This window comes from Pimephales promelas, chromosome 13, assembly GCF_988280905.1.
Source record: "Pimephales promelas chromosome 13, fPimPro1.hap1.1, whole genome shotgun sequence".
NCBI lineage: Eukaryota > Metazoa > Chordata > Actinopteri > Cypriniformes > Leuciscidae > Pimephales > Pimephales promelas.
The window spans coordinates 35818755-35840233 of NC_142781.1; the positions used below are offsets into that span (position 1 = coordinate 35818755).

General features: G+C 40.2%; 1 protein-coding gene across 4 annotated transcripts in view; it reads right to left on the bottom strand.

The window, feature by feature from the left end:
* The window catches only part of LOC120492054 (MAM domain-containing glycosylphosphatidylinositol anchor protein 2), a 133748-nt gene that overhangs the window by 90948 nt on the left and 21321 nt on the right, over window positions 1–21479 (bottom strand). For all 4 annotated transcript variants that reach the window (XM_089118986.1, XM_089118988.1, XM_089118985.1 and 1 more), the window contains exons 2-3: window positions 14605–14744; window positions 1958–2132 (exon numbers count right to left, since the gene is read on the bottom strand). In XM_089118986.1, coding sequence (XP_088975112.1) covers window positions 1958–2132; window positions 14605–14744 — 315 coding nt within the window. The remainder of the gene's footprint in view (window positions 1–1957; window positions 2133–14604; window positions 14745–21479) is intronic.

Below are 21479 nucleotides of genomic sequence, written 5' to 3' on the forward strand. Positions count from 1 at the left end.
AAGTGCATCTATCCATCATAAAAGTGCATCTATCAATCATAAAAGTGCATCTGTCCATCATAAAAGTGCATCTATCAATCATAAAAGTGCATCTGTCCATCATAAAAGTGCATCTGTCCATCATAAAAGTGCATCTGTCCATCATAAAAGTGCATCTATCAATCATAAAAGTGCATCTGTCCATCATAAAAGTGCATCTGTCCATCATAAAAGTGCATCTGTCCATCATAAAAGTGCATCCGTCCATCATAAAAGTGCATCTATCCATCATAAAAGTGCATCTATCCATCATAAAAGTGCATCTATCAATCATAAAAGTGCATCTGTCCATCATAAAAGTACATCTGTCCATCATAAAAGTGCATCTGTCCATCATAAAAGTGCATCTATTCATCATAAAAGTGCATCTATTCATCATAAAAGTGCATCTGTCCATCATAAAAGTGCATCTGTCCATCATAAAAGTGCATCATAAAAGTGCATCTGTCCATCATAAAAGTCCATCTATCCATCATAAAAGTGCATCTGTCCATCATAAAAGTGCATCTATCATCATAAAAGTGCATCTGTCCATCATAAAAGTGCATCTATCCATCATAAAAGAGCATCTATCCATCATAAAAGTGCATCTGTCCATCATAAAAGTGCATCTATCATCATAAAAGTGCATCTATCCATCATAAAAGAGCATCTATCCATCATAAAAGTGCATCTGTCCATCATAAAAGTGCATCTGTCCATCATAAAAGTGCATCTATCCATCATAAAAGAGCATCTATCCATCATAAAAGTGCATCCGTCCATCATAAAAGTGCATCTGTCCATCATAAAAGTGCATCATAAAAGTGCATCTGTCCATCATAAAAGTGCATCTATCCATCATAAAAGAGCATCTGTCCATCATAAAAGTGCATCTATCATCATAAAAGTGCATCTGTCCATCATAAAAGTGCATCTGTCCATCATAAAAGTGCATCTGTCCATCATAAAAGTGCATCATAAAAGTGCATCTGTCCATCATAAAAGAGCATCTATCCATCATAAAAGTGCATCTGTCCATCATAAAAGTGCATCTATCATCATAAAAGTGCATCTGTCCATCATAAAAGTGCATCTGTCCATCATAAAAGTGCATCTGTCCATCATAAAAGTGCATCATAAAAGTGCATCTGTCCATCATAAAAGTGCATCTATCCATCATAAAAGTGCATCTGTCCATCATAAAAGTGCATCTATCATCATAAAAGTGCATCTATCATCATAAAAGTGCATCTGTCCATCATAAAAGTGCATCTATCCATCATAAAAGAGCATCTATCCATCATAAAAGTGCATCTGTCCATCATAAAAGTGCATCTATCCATCATAAAAGAGCATCTATCCATCATAAAAGTGCATCTGTCCATCATAAAAGTGCATCTGTCCATCATAAAAGTGCATCTGTTCATCATAAAAGTGCATCTATCATCATAAAAGTGCATCTGTCCATCATAAAAGTGCATCTGTCCATCATAAAAGTGCATCTGTCCATCATAAAAGTGCATCTGTCCATCATAAAAGTGCATCTGTCCATCATAAAAGTGCATCTATCATCATAAAAGTGCATCTGTCCATCATAAAAGTGCATCCGTCCATCATAAAAGTGCATCTATCATCATAAAAGTGCATCTGCCCATCATAAAAGTGCATCTGTCCATCATAAAAGTGCATGAATCAGCTCTGTGGGTTAATAAAGGCCTTCTGAAGCGAAGTGATGGGTTTGTGTAGGAAAAATATCCATAATCAAAACTTTCTAAAGTAAAATAACTAGCTTCCGGCCAAACGAACAGACTTCAGGCTGAGTAAACCATGGGCTGATTTTCATTTGTGGTGAACTGTCCCTTTAATGGGCAGATTATAGAACATATGTGTGTTAGCAGGGATTTCTTGAGAAGAAACTCAATGGAGATGAACTCACAGTAGACGTCCACCCTGATGGACTTGATGGCCGGGGACCCGAGGCCGTTCTCGGCCTTACAGTAATAGCGTCCACCCTGATGTCTCTGGATCTTGGAGATGTGGAGGGTTTCGTTGAATACGCTGGAGTCCTGGAAGCGGTCCGAAACACTGCCTGCCGTCTTGGTCCATCGAATCTGCACCAGAAAGAAAAACGGGTAGCAGTGTTTATTATTTTACAATGTCCTTCTTACACATCACAAACCCAGTCTCGAGTCGCACGGGTGTTTCTGCGGCAATAGCCAACAATACACTATATATCGATTTAAATCATTAGGATATTAAGATCATGTTCCATGAAGACATTTCATGGAAATTTAAGATTTAATTGCACTTTATCTATTTGCGTCTATTGATTTCACTTGTACTACATAACCTTATAAAGTTTTTATCTCCACTTCAGAAGCACGTACATGCACCAAATTTAGCAGTTTTATTCCTATCTATATTGTAAAGGATTTTACAGAGGGGTTTGTTCATATATTTAACACTTTATTCCTAAAAAACAAACAAATTCTGGTAGGGGACAGTATTTTCAAAACAACAAAATGAAACAAGAATTTTGAAATTCACTCTTTAGATATCTTTTTTGAAAATTAGTGCATATTTGATTAGATAATGGCTAATTTACATGCACACACACACCTGCGGTGTCTTGCCTTAAAGGTCCAGATTTTAAATGCAAATGCAACAGAAATAATATTTTGCACACGTCTTTATCCAACCCAACAGCACATCTATAAACACCCACACGCCGCATTATGCATCAGAAGTGTGCGAGGCGAAGCTTTTTGTCAGAATAAATCTGGACCGCATGAAACTTCCGACCTTGAAAGCAAAGAATCGCGTTGTGAATTAAACTCGCTGCTAACACTTTAGATGCTCTCTGCTTTTGTCACAATAAATGTTCCAGTCCTTTAGCAGGTGAAGGCCCGACGACTGTCATGAGAAACTCATGAACCGAGTGTCCCGAAAAACAGTCGGTTTGGTTTGTGGTTCTCGATCCTCAAATCCTCGACTACATCTCTGACATTCCCCCGTAAAATCAAACCAACAAGAAGATCACTATTAAACAGAGCTCTTCTTACAGAAATAACATCATTTAAAACAATTTGCTTCCTTAAAGGGATAGTTCACTTTGAAATTAATTTTTGGTATGTTTTATCTTACCTCAAGGGTATCTAAGATGTAGGTGTCTTTGTTTCCACAGTATTTTCAATTTTGACATTTTTCAGTCAAACCGTTGTTGTCTATCAGTCATACACTGGAGGCTAAGGGGGTCCACCAAAGAGCAGCACAGAGAAGTCCAAATTAAACATGATTTAATGACTCGTGAATGTAAGTACACATTGATGGCCTAAGACACGAAACGAGCGGTTTGTGTGAGAAAACCAACAGTATTTATATCGTTTTTACCTCGTGTAATCACAGTGATCTGAATCAGTTGTTCCGAACTGAACCGAACTGAATCAGTTCAATGTTACGCCGGAAGTGATCGCTCGCGTGTGACGTCACTCAATATTTACACGGAGATTTCGGAAGTTTTACCTTTTACTAAACATATTTAGATATACCGAAATCATCTTCCATTGCGGTTTCCCGTATATCTAAATATGTTTAGTGAAAGGTAAAACTTACGAAATCTCTGTATAAACAAAGAGTGACGTAGCGATCACTTCCAGACCGAAGCGCCCGTGCCGTCAGATCATTTTGTCATGGCTTTGATTACACGAGGTAAAAACGATATAAATACTGTTGGTTTTCTCACACAAACCGCTCGTTTCGTGTCTTAGGCCATCAATGTGTACTTACATTTACGAATCATTAAATCATGTTTAATTTGGACTTCTCTGTGCTGCTCTTTGGTGGACCCCCTTAGCCTCCAGTGTATGACTGATAGACAACAACGGTTTGACTGAAAAATGTCAAAATTGAAAATACTGTGGAAACAAAGACACCTACATCTTGGATGCCCTTGAGGTAAGATAAAACATATCAAAAATTAATTTCAACGTGAACTATCCCTTTAAATGCATGTTATTTACAATGAAATAAAATATATTAAAGTTAAAATTTACATGAAATGAATGTAAGAGTGCTCTTCCCCCACACGAAATTTCATAATTACTTCTATTGTCTTTGAAATGTGGATAGTGCACCCAAATGTACTGACAAACATTTATGATAAGCTAAAATTTAATTACATTTCTATGGAAAGTTGTGAAATATATTTAAATATATTTATTATGATGAAGTTGAAATATAGTACATCTAAGATTACGTTGAAGTGTACCATCAAATAACACACATGTACTACATTATTAAAACTTAATCTGAAATTATTGCAAAGCTTTTACTCTCTTTAAGTGGCCTATTACTTTAAGATTTGAAGTGCACATCAATGCATTAAGCACACTTGTTGTTTCCACAAGGGTTTTGAGTTTGGTCGTGTGTGTGTGTGTGTGTGTGTGGCACTATGTCACAGTCACTCGTTTGTCAAACAAATGCCAGCGCGAGTCCTCTGGGAACCCCTCCTCGCCATTTCCCTTTGACAATGCCAATGTCAGTTTAGCTCTGCTGAGACGGTGTGTGTTCTGCGGAGTCAAGCCGAGTGACAAGGTGAAGCACACACTGCAGCGAGAGGAGGATCGGATGGGGATCGAGCGTCCCAGTCATGGGATCTTGGGAACGCCGGGACTCGTAGAAGGAGGGTCTGCTTTTGTCAATCAGGATTGTTTTCAGCCTTTGCTTCGGGATGAACTCATTAGTCCTACACTACAAAAACTGCTCAGGATTTTCTCTTGTTTCCAGTCCAAATATCCAAAAATTGTTCAATCATGATGCATTTACAAGAGGGGAGGGGAGATGAAATGAGGTTTTGTCCACATTAACCTGGATACATTTGAAAATGGGGTTTTCGTTAAAAAACATGTATGACGTGAAACTTCACAAAAGTTTACTGAGATAATAATGTTATCACACAATAACAGGATAATTTTATTTAGCAAAATATCTCACCATCACTGATGCGTCCAGGTCGCATTCAGTCACCATAGCCTATGGTCTAAAACGCAACTGCTCTCCAGTTTCACCGCAGGACAGCAAATGCAAGTACATTATCTGTCATCTTTGTAGTGCTATGAAGAATAGCACACATTAAAGGGTTAGTTCACCCAAAAATGAAAATTCTGTCAGTATTTACTCACCCTCATGTTGTTCCAACCCCGTAAGACCTTCGTTCATCTTCGCAACACAAATTAAGATATTTAAGATATTAAGATCGCTCCTGCATACTAGTCCATAGGCTTCTTGAGGGAATGACTCGAAAAGTCATTAAAGACGTCGTTAAAATAGTCCAAGTGACTACAGGGGCTCAATCTTAACTTTATCAAACGACGAGAACACTTTTGTGTGCAAAAATAACGACTTTATTTCAACTATTGGTTTATTTCTCCCTCTGCGCGAGTCAGGTTACTAGTTTAATAGCGTAAGCTTCTGTTATTGTACGTCACACGCATCACACACACATGACCAGCGTCGGCCAATAGTGAGCCTTCGTGTGACGTAGCTTTCCGCAATCACACTACGTTAACTGACTACAGGCCCATGGAGAAGGAAGTGAATAGTTGAAATAAAGTCGTTATTTTTGTTTGTTTTTGCGCACAAAAAGTGTTCTCGTCGTTTGATAAAGTTAAGATTGAGCCGCTGTAGTCACTTGGACTATTTTAACGATGTCTTTAATGACTTTTCGAGTCATTCCCTCAAGAAGCCTATGGACTAGTATGCAGGAGTGATCTTAATATCTTAAATATCTTAATTTGTGTTGCGAAGATGAACGAAGGTCTTACGGGGTTGGAACAACATGAGGGCGAGTAAATACTGACAGAATTTTGATTTTTGGGTGAACTAACCCTTTAAGTAACATATTAAATTGTGTAAACATGAATAACACATAACAGGCACAATACCGATAAACATGAATATCTATTGGTACTACATGGATCACATGACTAAACTTACGTCATCGTTTTGAAATACCTCCGGTTTCACTGTCCACACTAGAACGCGAAAACGGCGTTTTCAAATGTATCCACTTTGGAGAGCGTTTTCCAAACGAAACGTTTTTGTTGACTTAAAATGGCGTCTCAGTGTGGACGGAAGGCCAAAACGGAGAGAAAAATATACGTTTTCAAATTAGTGTTGACATAGCCTTAGGCCCGTTTACACGAGAACGATTCCGGGTGAAAACGTAAAAATATTGTATCGGATCCCAGACAGCAAACTGACATTGAATCAACGTGGAAACGACGTCTCTCATGACATCGAAACAACGTTGATTTTGCTCATCGAATTAACGTTGAACCAACGTCAGACGCGGCATTCTTCAAAGCTAAATGAAAATCGAAAATTGGTTTGCTTTCATAACGTTGAAAAAACGTTGATTTCAAGTTGATTTTCCGTTAGTTGTGAAAGAATGACGCGTCTGACGTTGGTTCAACGTTAATTCGATGAGCAAAACAATGTCAGATAAACGTTGTTTCGATGTCATGTTTCCACGTTGATTCAATGTCAGTTTCCTATCTGGGATGTGCCTTTCGTTTACACGGCGACGTCGTTTTTGAGGCTTAAAAACGCAAAAAAGTGAATCTTAAAAACGCTCCACCGGTGGGTTCCCGTGTAAACGATAAAAACGCAAAAGTCTGCTTGACAGTGAAGGTTGTACGCAGGCGCATGGACTTGGTGTTGTTGTAGTATGCACTCCTATCCGCCTGAAGTGCATACTACATTGAATTTTGCGTCACCATTTGCACGCGGATTTCCCACACAAAACGCTCGTCTAAACGCAGATTTCGCAGAATAAAAAGTGATGACGCAACGCCACTTTTGAGTTTTCTCTTCAGAATCGTTTCCTTGTAAACATAGCCTTAAACAACTAAAATGATCTGCCAATGCAAGAATGAATTTAACGTCTGGGAAAAAGATCAATAAACGCGTGGCCAGCCGTTTTAACTTTTATTCATTTCCAGGATATGAATCCTTCATATAGCCATGTGTGTTGGACGTAGACGAAATGTCAAAAGCTTCAGTATATGAGGGCTGAAACTTCACAAACATAAGTCCGTAATAATATTGAAAATCTTTTCAGTTCGTTAAACCCATGCCGGCCGCCGCATGTGATCTCTGAGACACGTGAGAGAAGCATTTGCGTATTTAACACACAACAAGATGTTTCTGTGTGAAAGCCGACGCGTGAGAGGACAGACAGACTCTAAATCCTCACTGTCGGCGCTTCGTGATTAACCTGAAAGTCGTTTCAAACCGAGGTGTTGTTGTGAATATGAATCGGGTTGGCCGTGATCTTTGTGAGAACATTCAACAAAGACGAGCCGGAAACAGCAACACAATAAAGCCCTGAAACTGCAGAGAGAAAGACAATGTGCCTTTACACAGAGTTCACATGAGTCAAGGTAGAGCGGAAAGGACAGTGTACTTTAAAGAAGTCTTATTACGCTCTTTCACAGTCTTGATGTGTTCAGGCTCTCCTAGAACAGGTTCTCCTGCTTGAATGTTGATTATTCTCCTCATATTCTCCATTGTTGCGGCTCCTCTCTTCCCAGTCTGTCAGTAACGCTCTGTTCACTTCCTGTCTCTCCTTCTGAAAAGCACACTGTGCTCTGATTGGTCGACTGGAGCGGTGTGTTGTGATTGGTCGAGTGTGTTTGGGAAATGCCCCGCCCCTTTCCATAACACACTACTAACTAACTCAGTACTTGACTGCAATAAGAAGGACATGAAATTGTGATTTGTAGACTTAGAATGAGTGATATAAACACCTAAAATGAGTTAAACTAAAACTACAACAAAATGACATGACAACAGGCGACAATTAACTCCTTAAAGGGACGGTTCACCTGTCATGTGTCCCTTACGACATTTAAACATACATGACTTTCTTTCTTTTGTGGAACTTTAAAGAAAGCAAAAATAAGTCATAAGACGGTTTTTAAAAGAAACAGACTGAAATAATAGGTCTCGTCACATTTAGTATGTCGACTCAATATTAGTTTGTCAGTGTTATCAAACTTTTCAGTTTATGAGTAAATGATGACAGATTGATCACATCTGGGTGAGTTATTCCAGACGTTCAGGGACGTGATGAGATGACACTAATTGCTCCTGAAAGGAAAAACGCGACACTTTGTATTTCACATTAAAACTCTTAAATGCTCAGATCACACATGGACGTTTGGAGACATCAATGCACTGGATGGAGAAGCTCTTAGTTTAAGCTCTGGATTAAAACTATATGGATAAGAAACATCCGCTGAGTGAAGACTAATGCACATTATAAAGCTTTTCTCAGGCGTACAAACAAACCCAGACGACGACGGCAGTGAGTGCAGATCAGATACACACACAAATAAAATATGTTCTTCCTAGATATTATCGCACATTAATATCTAAACATTCTTGAGTTCTGTACGCGGCGCGCTCCACATGAGAAAATCATTTACTTAATAACTAAAATGACTTTTTTAGAGCTTATGAGCTTATAAAACTTAAACTTTGTTATTTATTTATTAAATGAGTGATCGTTTCGCATGATAAGACCCTTATTCATCGTCTGGTGTCGTTTAAAGCTGCACTGAAACTGTCTTTTGGACCTTGAACCGTTTGGACCCCATTGAAGTCCATTATATGGAGAAAATCCTGGAATGTTTTCATCAAAAACCTTCATTTCTTTTCGTCTGAAGAAAGAAAGACATGGACATCTTGGATGACATTGGGGAGAGTAAATTATCAGATAAAGTTTTTTTAAAAGTGAAGCACAAACTCACTTCAGACTAGACTTCTCCAGTAAATGCGTCTTGATTTAAGAATGTTTCGGCGTTGGAAACGGAGTCGTCTGAAGGTTGAGGACGCAGATGTGCTTGCGACCGACCGCATTAAAGATCTTCCGTCCAGAGGGACGCTCGCTCGACTGGTGGCCTAATCCGAGAGACGAGCAACAAATGGAGGATTAGAAGCACTAATGCCGACATTACACAAGGATATTAATAGTAGATTTCCTAAAAATCAACACTGAAATGATCTCACATGTTGATTTCTTTCTTAAACAGGACATTTTCTGCTTTTCTCAGTGTTGATCTGTGTTTAGTGTGTGTGGTGTTGCTGTTCTCCTCTATATCAGAGTCAGTGTAACTCCTGAAACGCCTCCACTGTAGTCTCGAGTTTCTCCCAGAACGAACACGTCACAATATTCCTCATTATAATAAAATAAAGGGGCGGGGCCTGGTCGAGTTAGTTAGTAGTGTGTTAAACTGGCGGTTATGGAAAGGGGCGAGACATTTCCCAAACACACTCGACCAATCACAACACACCGCTCCAGCCGACCAATCAGAGCACAGTGTGCTTTCAGGAGGCTCGGCTTCATAGAGACAGGAAGTGAACAGGTGGATGAAGAGATGGATGGATGAAGAGATGGATGGATGGATGGATGAAGAGATGGATGGATGGATGGATGAAGAGATGGATGAAGGGATGGATGAAGAGATGGATGGATGAAGAGATGGATGAAGAGATGGATGGATGAAGAGATGGATGGATGGATGGATGAAGAGATGGATGGATGAAGAGATGGATGGATGGATGGATGAAGAGATGGATGAAGAGATGGATGAAGAGATGGATGAAGAGATGGATGGATGAAGAGATGGATGAAGAGATGGATGGATGAAGAGATGGATGGATGAAGAGATGGATGAAGAGATGGATGGATGGATGAAGAGATGGATGGATGGATGGATGGATGGATGGATGAAGAGATGGATGGATGGGTGGGTGGATGGATGAAGAGATGGATGGATGGATGGATGAATGGATGGATGAAGAGGTGGATGGATGAAAGAATGGATGGATGGATGGATGAAGAGATGGATGGATGGATGGATGGATGGATGAAGAGATGGATGGATGGGTGGGTGGATGGATGAAGAGATAGATGGATGGATGGATGAAGAGATGGATGGATGGGTGGGTGGATGGATGAAGAGATAGATGGATGGATGGATGAAGAGATGGATGGATGGGTGGGTGGATGGATGAAGAGATAGATGGATGAAGAGATGGATGGATGAAGAGATGGATGAAGAGATGGATGGATGAAGAGATGGATGGATGGATGGATGGATGGATGAAAGAATGGATGGATGGATGGATGAAGAGATGGATGGATGGGTGGGTGGATGGATGAAGAGATGGATGGATGGATGGATGAATGGATGGATGAAAGAATGGATGGATGGATGGATGAAGAGATGGATGGATGGGTGGATGAAGAGATGGATGGATGGATAGCAGAGCGTTACTGACAGACTGGGAAGAGAGGAGCCGCAACAATGGAGAATATGTAAGGGTTAATGCCCGACGAGGTGTCCATTGTCAGGTTTTAATGGACGACGGCGAGGCGTAAACCGGCCGACGCGCAGCGGAGGACGGTTGCCTCCGCCGAAGTCCATTAAAACCTGACAATGGACACCTCGGAGGGCATTAACCCGCTTATACCATGGTCACTTGCCAAATAAAACATTAGTTTATATTTTAATTAGGCTAAATCTAGTTTTTACAAATAATAACTTGCCTTGCCTGCCTGACTGTTTATTTAGCAACCGGAGATATAGTCCGCTTAGCTCGTATCCCTTCAGGTTCACAAATGCATTTTTTTTTTTTCATGAAACACAAAGGTAGGCATAGTTTTTTTTTTTTATTACACATAAAACAATTAATCAAACAACAATAAAAAAAACAATTAGCTCTGATCTCCAGCGATTTGCGCTTAACGTTATAGAGGGCAATAAATTAATCAGATCAAAGAGAGGGTCATTTGCCTCAGGCTCATTAGGCTTGAAACGCTGTAACGTTCAGCCTTCTCCTGCCTTGGTTGTCTGGACAGCTGCGTAAAACTCCCGCAGGGTCTCATTCAGGGGTGCGTTTCCCGAAAGCATCGTTATCCAACTATGGTCGCAAGTTACGTCGTTACCAATAGAGTTCAATCAATGGAGCAGAGCAGCAGCGGTGTAATTTTCTCCGTTTTATTTACATTTTTTCTTTCTTCAGCAGCATACCAGTCGTCAAAGTTGCCATATTCTCCATAAATGTTAAAAGAAATAGCACGAAGTCGCTCATTGTTGTATCTAACGTTAGATGATAGAGCATGTGACTGCCTGTTGCTATGGTTACTCACAGCCGTTGTAGGCAGCGCATTTATTTATTCATTTCGAATGGTAAACAGGCAGTTTCACCAGAACTACTTTACTAGGTGTCCTCTATCACTTTTTAACGGACACCCTGCAGCCAATCAGAATCGACTATTCACCCAGACCATGGTATAAGAGGAGAATAATCAACATTCGAGCAGGAGAACCTGTTCTAGGAGAGCCTGAAACTACATCTTTAATTGTTTAGTTTTTACTTTAGTTTTAGTTTCAGAAACACTGCAGAAGAGGGATATTAATGAGATGCTGTCCTTATTACGGCCTCAATAATGATCTGTTCTCAGGTGCTTCGTCTGGTTTCATATATCAAAGGTTTCTCTCAGCGAGTGAGAATCTCCTGTTGTTCCCAGATCCGGAGCATCAATCCCGAAACCTGCCCGTGGCTGGACCGGAGCAGACATCTTAATGATCCGATTTCAAAGGAGACACCAGGAATGTTTGATCTCCCCCGTTTAAAAGTTTTAATTAAGCGTCGGAGTGTCACACATGCGAGAAGAATCGTGGCCGGTGTGTCTCACTAACTCAATGGGCTTCACCTTTCCATCTGAAATATAGGGATCAATACCGGCTGTGTGACTGCGCTACGCTGGAGTGGACCAATGAATGGGCTGTGTATTGATCAAAAGCGAATTAAATATTAATTAGGGTGAATGGGCAGAGTCAATCCCCAAGACACCGATAAACAACATTTCATTTATCCGATCCAGCAAATTGAGCTCGATGCAAAACAACCTCCTGTTTAAAGCCGCTTCGAAATAAAGCACAACGTAAATAAATGTTTGAGGAAAGAGGGATTTCTGTAAAAGATCAAGCTGGAGAAATGAACGCCTGCTGCTTTCACTAATGAAGTTATCATAATTAATGTACAAATTGGTAATATTCACATTTCTTCAACAACTACACTTGACTGTTGCAAAGTTATGAAATAACAAATGGATGGATGGATGAGATAGAAGATAGAAGAAGATGGATGGATGGATGAAGATATGGATGGATGGATGGATGGATAAATGGATGGATGAAGATATGGATGGATGGATGGATGGATGGATGGATGGATAAATGGATGGATGAAGATATGGATGGATGGATGCATTGATGGATGGATGAAGAGATGGATGGATGAAGAGATGGATGGATGAAGAGATGGATGAAGAGATGGATGGATAGATGGATGGATGGATGAAGAGATGAATGGATGGATGGATGGATGGAAGGATGGAAGAATGGATAGATGATAGACACATAGAGTAACAAATAAAAACAAAAATACATACATTCATACAAACAGTAAATGCATTAAATAAATGAATAAATATGAAAATACAAACTACAAACTGTAAAGTAAATAAATAAAGTAAGTAAATAAAATAAATGTGGATCAGGGAATAAACTGCTGTAATATCTGACCTCTCGAACCCTTTTCTGTGAAGAGCAGCCGTTCAGCAGAACACATGATGAACATCTGCGACACACACCTCTGGATATCAGTGTGTGACGCACATCTCTCACACACACACACACACACACACACACACACACTCAGCCGGCTGCTGTCCAGAACACACACTCGACACCGCCAATCTCATCTGGCTTCTGGCTCTCGCTGAGTGATAAATAAAACTGGTTTGTGGCTGGCAGCATTTGAGGAACTGAAACATAACAGTGTGTGTGCGTGTGTGCGTGTGTGTGTGTGTGTGTTCAAACACTGTCGAGCAGAGAAATCAGAGTTTATGATCCGCGCTCCAGCGAGAGACTCTGATGACATCAGTGCGCAGGGCAACAGGCTAACGATATTTTAATCAGGAAAATAACCTGTTTGGCTGTAAAGTCATTTTAATGGCCGCTACAATTCTACAGCCATTAGCAAAAGATCATTTTAGACCCTTTTTAAAAAAAAGTCAAATATTGAGAAAAAAAGGCAAAATTCATATTTATAGCTGTGGCAAAATAAAACTTTTGCATGCAATTTAATTTTTTGGATTAATTGGACTTGCATGTCTCTGCATTTATTGCAAAAACGTATGAAATAAATCAGTCCATTTGGAGAGAATCCAACACAATCATAAAAACGTTCTGAGATCCGAGAACGAACACGGCACAATATTCCTCATTATAATAATTGATGCGCAGAATAAAGCGTTGTGTTTTACTGTATCTTCAGAAGCTCCAAACATGTGAGCAAAAGCGCCAATCTCTTTGGTCGGATAGTTTTGACGTGGTGCGTCAAACTAAAAAACGAACCCGAGGCGTTTTTTAAAAATGACGCTTTTACGCGTGGCGTTTTACTCGTCGGTGTGAACACTCACATTGGTTTAGTCACGAGGCGTTAAACGACGGTGAATAACGCGCGCAAAATTCACCCCGATGTGAACAGGCCTTAATGTTAAAATATTTTTGGGAATATTTTGTAATATTTTGAGAATAGTCAAAATTACAAGAATACTGTCTTCCATACAAGTTATTGGTGTGTGTGTGTAAATTGTGTCTTATTGTGGTTCTTATTCTAGTTGTGGTTCTGGTTCTGGTTCTAGTTGTGGTTCTAGTTGTGGTTCTGGTTGTGGTTCTGGTTCTTGTTCCAGTTGTGGTTCTGGTTCTTGTTCTAGTTGTGGTTCTGGTTCTAGTTCTGGTTGTGGTTTTGCTTCTGGTTGTGTGTTCTGGTTGTGGTTCTGGTTTTGGTTCTCGTTCTGGTGCTGGTTGTGGTTCTAGTTGTGGTTCTAGTTGTGGTTCTGGTTGTGGTTCTGGTTGTGGTTCTAGTTGTGATTCTGGTTCTGGTTTTGGTTCTGGTTTTGGTTCTCGTTCTGGTTGTGGTTGTGTGTTCTGGTTGTGGTTCTAGTTGTGATTCTGGTTCTGGTTGTGGTTTTGGTTCTCGTTCTGGTTGTGGTTGTGTGTTCTGGTTGTGGTTCTAGTTGTGATTCTGGTTCTGGTTGTGGTTTTGGTTCTCGTTCTGGTTGTGGTTGTGTGTTCTGGTTGTGGTTCTAGTTGTGATTCTGGTTCTGGTTGTGGTTCTGGTTGTGGTTGTGTGTTCTGGTTCTGGTTCTAGTTGTGATTCTGGTTCTGGTTTTGGTTCTGGTTTTGGTTCTCGTTCTGGTTGTGGTTGTGTGTTCTGGTTGTGGTTCTAGTTGTGATTCTGGTTCTGGTTGTGGTTTTGGTTCTCGTTCTGGTTGTGGTTGTGTGTTCTGGTTGTGGTTCTAGTTGTGATTCTGGTTCTGGTTGTGGTTCTGGTTGTGGTTGTGTGTTCTGGTTGTGGTTCTAGTTGTGGTTTTGGTTCTAATTGTGGTTCTAGTTGTGGTTCTGGTGCCGGTTCTGGTTGTGGTTCTGGTTGTGGCCTCACCTGTGGCCGGGGGTGTCCGGTGACCAGGCAGGACAGCTCGAGTGTCTCCCCCTCTCGGATGGTGTAAACCCGCTCAGAGTAGCGCTCCTCCTCCACGTTACACGCGTGACCCGAGTGCACGATGCGGACTGTAGGTGGCGCTGTGGAGAACACACACAGTCACTCTTCACTATTGTTGCACCAGTGCTCGTATTGTTAGCTAGTTAAAGTTCACAACATATAGCAAGTTAAAAGTAAAAGCAGTTAAAGTTGCCGTTTATAAAAGTAAAAAAAGATGTTTTCATTCGCTTAGAGCTATATTCCACACTACATGAACAGGCATTTTCAAAAATCCATGATAGGTGCTCTTTAATATAAGTAAATTAAAAAAATTAAAAATACAATACAAATTACAATAAATAAATATAAAAAATTAAATAAAAATAAAACTAAATAAATAAAATGATATAAAATAAATGTAGAAAACAAAGTAACATGTTTGCAGATGTGCAGTCGTCAGATTGCAGTGGAGTACACACTCGAGTCTGAGGATGTTCTCTGGCATTTGATCCGACTGCTTTAAAGAGTGAGAAACTCATTAGAGCAGAAGCTGCTGCTTCTCTTTCATGCGTTTAGAGTGTAATCGACGTTTGATGTTTGCCACACACACTCTGCCTCGTTCATCATTTACATATCAAGCAGAAACAGAGGATTGTTTATCCAGATATTTATGCGGGAACAGAAACGTGACGTCTCGAGGGCTTAACGTGTCGTTTTCAGCAGCGCACACGCTTACCTTCACACTGATGGAGGAACAGACCAGTCAACACAAACTCACTATTACTACAGACAACTCCACCACATCACTGACACACACACACACTCAATGACTCACTCACACACACACACACTCACTCACTCACTCAATCACACACACACACTAATGTTTCAGCTTATTGTGATTACATTTTACATAAATTGCTGCTGAGAAACTGGAAAAAAAAAACTCAAAATTTGTCCCAATTAAATTTCATTTCAGGAACGTCTCTCTTATTTGAGATTGTTGGATCGAGATGTTTGCATACTAAATATTTGAACAAACATTCAGCTTTTAAACTTTAATCATGTGAGAAAAGATCAGAAGTCTAAACGCTCAGAGATGCATCAGCGACGGGACACTAAACAAACACATCATCCCACGAGTGAGTCCCAACTCCACACTGATCTCTACACTGATCTCTACACTGAAATCTACACTGAACTCTACACTAAACTCTACACTGATCTCTACACTCAACTCTACACTGAACTCTACACCGAACTCCACACCGAACTGCACACTGAACTCTACACTGAACTCTACACTGAACTCTACACTGAACTCTACACTGATCTCTGCACTGAACTCTACACTGAACTCTACACTGAACTCTACACTGAACTCTACACTGAACTCTGCACTGAACTCTACACTGAACTCTACACTGAACTCTACACTGAACTCTACACTGAACTCTACACTGAACTCTACACCGAACTCTACACCGAACTCCACACCGAACTGCACACTGAACTCTACACTGAACTCTACACTGATCTCTGCACTGAACTCTACACTGAACTCTACACTGAACTCTACACTGAACTCTACACTGAACTCTACACTGAACTCTACACTAAACTCTACACTGATCTCTACACTCAACTCTACACTGAACTCTACACCGAACTCTACACCGAACTCCACACCGAACTGCACACTGAACTCTACACTGAACTCTACACTGATCTCTGCACTGAACTCTACACTGAACTCTACACTGAACTCTACAATGATCTCTACACTGATCTCTACACTGATCTCTACACTGATCTCTACACTGAACTCTACACTGATCTCTACACTGATCTCTACACTGATCTCTACAATGAACTCTACAATGATCTCTACACTGATCTCTACACTGATCTCTACACTGATCTCTACACTGAACTCTACACTGAACTCTACACTGATCTCTACACTGAACTCTACACTGAACTCTACACTGATCTCTACACTGATCTCTACACTGATCTCTACACTGAACTCTACACTGAACTCTACACTGATCTCTACACTGAACTCTACACTGATCTCTACACTGATCTCTACACTGATCTCTACACTGATCTCTACACTGATCTCTGCACTGAACTCTACAATGATCTCTACACTGAACTCTACACTGATCTCTGCACTGAACTCTACACTGATATCTACACTGAACTCTACACTGAACTCTACACTGATCTCTGCACTGAACTCTACACTGATCTCTACACTGATCTCTGCACTGAACTCTACACTGAACTCTACACTGAACTCTACACTGATCTCTGCACTGAACTCTACACTGATCTCTGCACTGAACTCTACACTGAACTCTACACTGATCTCTGCACTGAACTCTACACTGATCTCTACACTGAACTCTACAATGAACTCTACACTGAACTCTACACTGATCTCTGCACTGAACTCTACACTGAACTCTACAATGATCTCTACACTGATCTCTACACTGATCTCTACACTGATCTCTGCACTGAACTCTACAATGATCTCTACACTGATCTCTAAACTGATCTCTACACTGAACTCTACACTGAACTCTTCACTGAACTCTACACTGAACTCTACACTGATCTCTTCACTTTACTTGTGTAATAGACTGTCCAGAGGCATTAGGTTTTATCCTTCTGAAGAATTTTGGGCCTTTTTTGATGCTAATCTGAAGCAGAACACGTTTGTCTTCCTACTAATACTTCATGTTAACCAACAGCATCCAACCAACTCATGACAGATAACTCTGTTAAAAATTCATTTTCACACTGAAATACAAATAACACACAGACGTATAGTAAGTTAAATCACACAATCAGACACTGCGCTTGCAGGAGAACGATGGGAAGAGTCCGTTATCTAGAAGAGTAACGTACACGTCATGGCCAGAAATACTGAACGCTGAGGCTGTTCACCAAAAGGAGATGTTATAACGCAGCGTCTACATAAGCGGATGATTATAGTTCTGTCAGCAACTTTCCTTTTTCCAGAATGAAAGCGACAGGTTCGACAGGGAATGCTGAAGTGCTTTATTTTCATTTGTAATGCGAAACTGCGTATAAAAGCGTCCGTGTTCATCTATTACTTTAGCTAAAGCAACACCTGCAATTTACATTTTAATTACCAGGAGCCTCTCTCAAAGAGATTTCAACGATCACGTCTTTTGTTAAAGTTCACTTTCAGTCGCGCTCGATTCAAATCAGTGTTTTCCTGATGTTCTTTGTTGCGTGGCATTATGAAGCCATTAAAGCGCGCTGGCTCTGGGTGTCGTGCCGTCAAACGCTGGTAATTTCTCGGATTTCTTTGTCTCTGGGGATTCGGACGAGACAGAAATCATCTGTGAAACACAATAAGCGAAGCTCCTGCGGGAAACACAGCGGAGGAGAACAGATCTCCTGTTAGAGACGGTGATTTATAAAGAGACTTTCATTTGTTTACGGGTGGATGACATTTACGTTTGAACACGGAGAAAAAAACACACAGAACAAGATGTGGACTGATATTGTTTTGTTGCACGGAGCTTCGGTTATGGGAAAAGGTCATTGGTAATTGAATTTTTTGTTTTTTAAATTAATTTATCTCTCAGCATATATTAGGCTGTGACCTATTGAAAAAGTATATTTATCTGTGCGAAACATACAGTATACACAAATATGAGTCAGCACATCTGTTTTCATCACTTATAATAATCATAAATGTGTGTTGATCATCAGATCCTCATATTAGAGTGATTTGTGGAGGATCATGTGACACTGAAGACTAGAGTAATGATGATCAATTCAGGAATAAATTACACTTTACTGTATATTCACATAGAGAACTGATGATTTACATTAGAATAATATTTTTTTTTACTGTAATTCTGAGCTTTGCTGAGCAAAAGAGGCTCAAAAACATGAAAAAATGATCTCAACCAGACCTACAACTAACATGATAAAACTAACATTAACCAATTCACATTAAACCGATAAATATAATAAAGTTATGATTGACTGTAAACAACAGCGTTATTTTTCATGTTCAGATTTAGTGAAAGTTCAGTTTAGTGAGTTTAGTGAGAATAAAATTTACAAATTAAATGAAAGAGATAAAAAAAGTTATATAATATATTACATAAAATTATATAATATTATAACCCATCTAGCCATTCTCCAAACTGCTTGTCGAATGTCACGTCTCACGTCCATTTGAGCTAATAAAACATAAAAAGTTTAAGTTTTATAAGCACAAATGCTCGCCTTGCCTGTGTGACTCTCCTATACGAACTAATTTATCAAAACGAACAAATCTTTTTTTGTGTGATTTGGTTCATTCAATGAACGAAATGAACGAATTGACAAGGAAAAAGAGTTCGAACAGGAGAGTCACACAGAACAAAGCAAGGCAAGCATTTGAGCTTATAAAACTTAAACTTTGTTATTTATTTATTAAATGAGCGATCGTTTCGCTTGATAAGACCCTTATTCATCGTCTGGAATCATTTAAAGCCCTTTGAACAGTTTGCACTGAAACTCTCTTTTGGACCTTGAACCGTTTGGTCCCCATTGAAGTCCATTATATGGAGAAAATCCTGGAATGTTTTCATCAAAAACCTTCATTTCTTTTCGACTGAAGAAAGAAAGACATGGACATCTTGGATGACACGGGGGCGAGTAAATTATCAGCTAAAGTTTTTTTTTAAAAGTGAACTACTCCTTTAAATTGGCTCTAGTGAAACCATACAAAAAAAAGGAATTCAGATATTTTAGCTCCTAGCAATTATAGTTTTGAGTAAAACATTAGAGAAAATAGTTTTTAATCAGTCAAGTATATTCTTAAACACACATTAAATTGGAGATGTTTCATTTGGGTTTCAGAAAACATCATAGCACAGAGCCCGCTCTTATTAAAGTAGTAAAAGACATAAGAATAGACTTAGATAGAAATTGACCTTCAGTTCTGGTTCTGCTGGTCTTGAGCGCTGCGTTCGATACAGTGGATCTCCAGACTCTATTAAATAGACTACGTGAGTATGTTGGCCTATCTCAAACCGTTTTAAATGGTTTTTATCATATCTTAGCGGTAGACCATCTGCAGATCTATCAATAATAGCATGTCTGAACATTATGAGGTGGAGTTTTAGGACCACTACTTTTTAATCTATATATACATATCATCAGGAGATAGGATCTCTTTTCATCATTATACAGATGATACACCGTTATATGTGGCCGTATCTGCAGGGCAAATTGATTTACTTGCAAATTGCATTCAAGACATAAATAGATGTCTCAAAAGTTCTTACAACTCAGTCAAGATAAAACACAAGTTTTGATAATCGGATCAAAAGAACAGAGAGAAAAATGAATCCCGAAACTAAATATTCTGGGATTAAACCCAAGTAAAGTGGTTATCTTTGACTCTGATTTTAATTTTAAAGCGCATGCGTGTAATGCTGCATTTGATCATTTAAAGAACATTGCTAGACTAAGACCGATTCTCTCTGTGTGCGATACAGTGTAATGAAGTGTGTGTGTGTGTATGTGTGTGTGTGTGTTTGGTCCCGATCGGCCCGCTGAGGCTCGTTCTGAGGTTATAGATCAGGGAGGTTCAGATTAAGTCCTCAAACCCGTCAGTTCTTCAGCGCTGGCCTCGTTGATAAGAGCGTCACTCACACACACACACACTTTACTTCAGACCATCGCTGGACAGTTATGACCCACACTCAGCCAATCCGGCTCTTATCCGGCTCTTATCCGGACCCGCAGATCCACAATCCCTGTCGCTTAGGGAAACGATCTCTGTGCAGCGGGACGAGGATCATTACGGGACGAGCAGGACACAGGGAACAGGCTCAGTCAGAGAACTTCACACACACACACACACACACACACACACACACACACACACCAGTTCATATTCATGACACAAATATGCTTCAGCTTATAAACAAACTCTTACAGGTTCGTTGCAGCGCGGCAAGTTTGAAGGGAAAGAAACTGTTTAAGAAGCAATTTGTGTAGCAGGAAGACACATTTTAAAAAGACACACACACACACTCTCACTCTCTCACTCACTCCCTCACTCACTGACTCACTCACTCACTCACTGACTCACTCCCTCACTCACTGACTCACTCACTGACTCACTCACTCACTCACTGACTCACTCACTGAATCACTCACTGACTCACTCACTGACTCACTCCCTCACTCACTGACTCACTCACTGACTCACTCCCTCACTCACTGACTCACTCACTCACTCCCTCACTCACTGACTCACTCACTCACTCACTGACTCACTCACTCACTCACTGACTCACTCACTCACTGACTCACTCACTCACTCACTCACTCACTGACTCACTCACTCACTCACTGACTCACTCACTCACTCACTCACTGACTCACTCACTCACTGACTCACTCACTCACTGACTCACTCACTCACTCACTCACTCACTGACTCACTCACTCACTGACTCACTCACACACTCACTCACTCACTCACTCCCTCACTCACTCACTCACTGACTCACTCACTCACTCACTCACTCACTGACTCACTCACTCACTGACTCACTCACTCACTCACTCACTCACTGACTCACTCACTCACTGACTCACTCACTCACTCACTCACTCACTCACTCACTCCCTCACTCACTGACTCACTCACTCACTGACTCACTCACTCACTGACTCACTCACTCACTGACTCACTCACTCACTGACTCACTCACTCACTGACTCACTCACTCACTCACTCACTCACTCACTCCCTCACTCACTGACTCACTCACTCACTG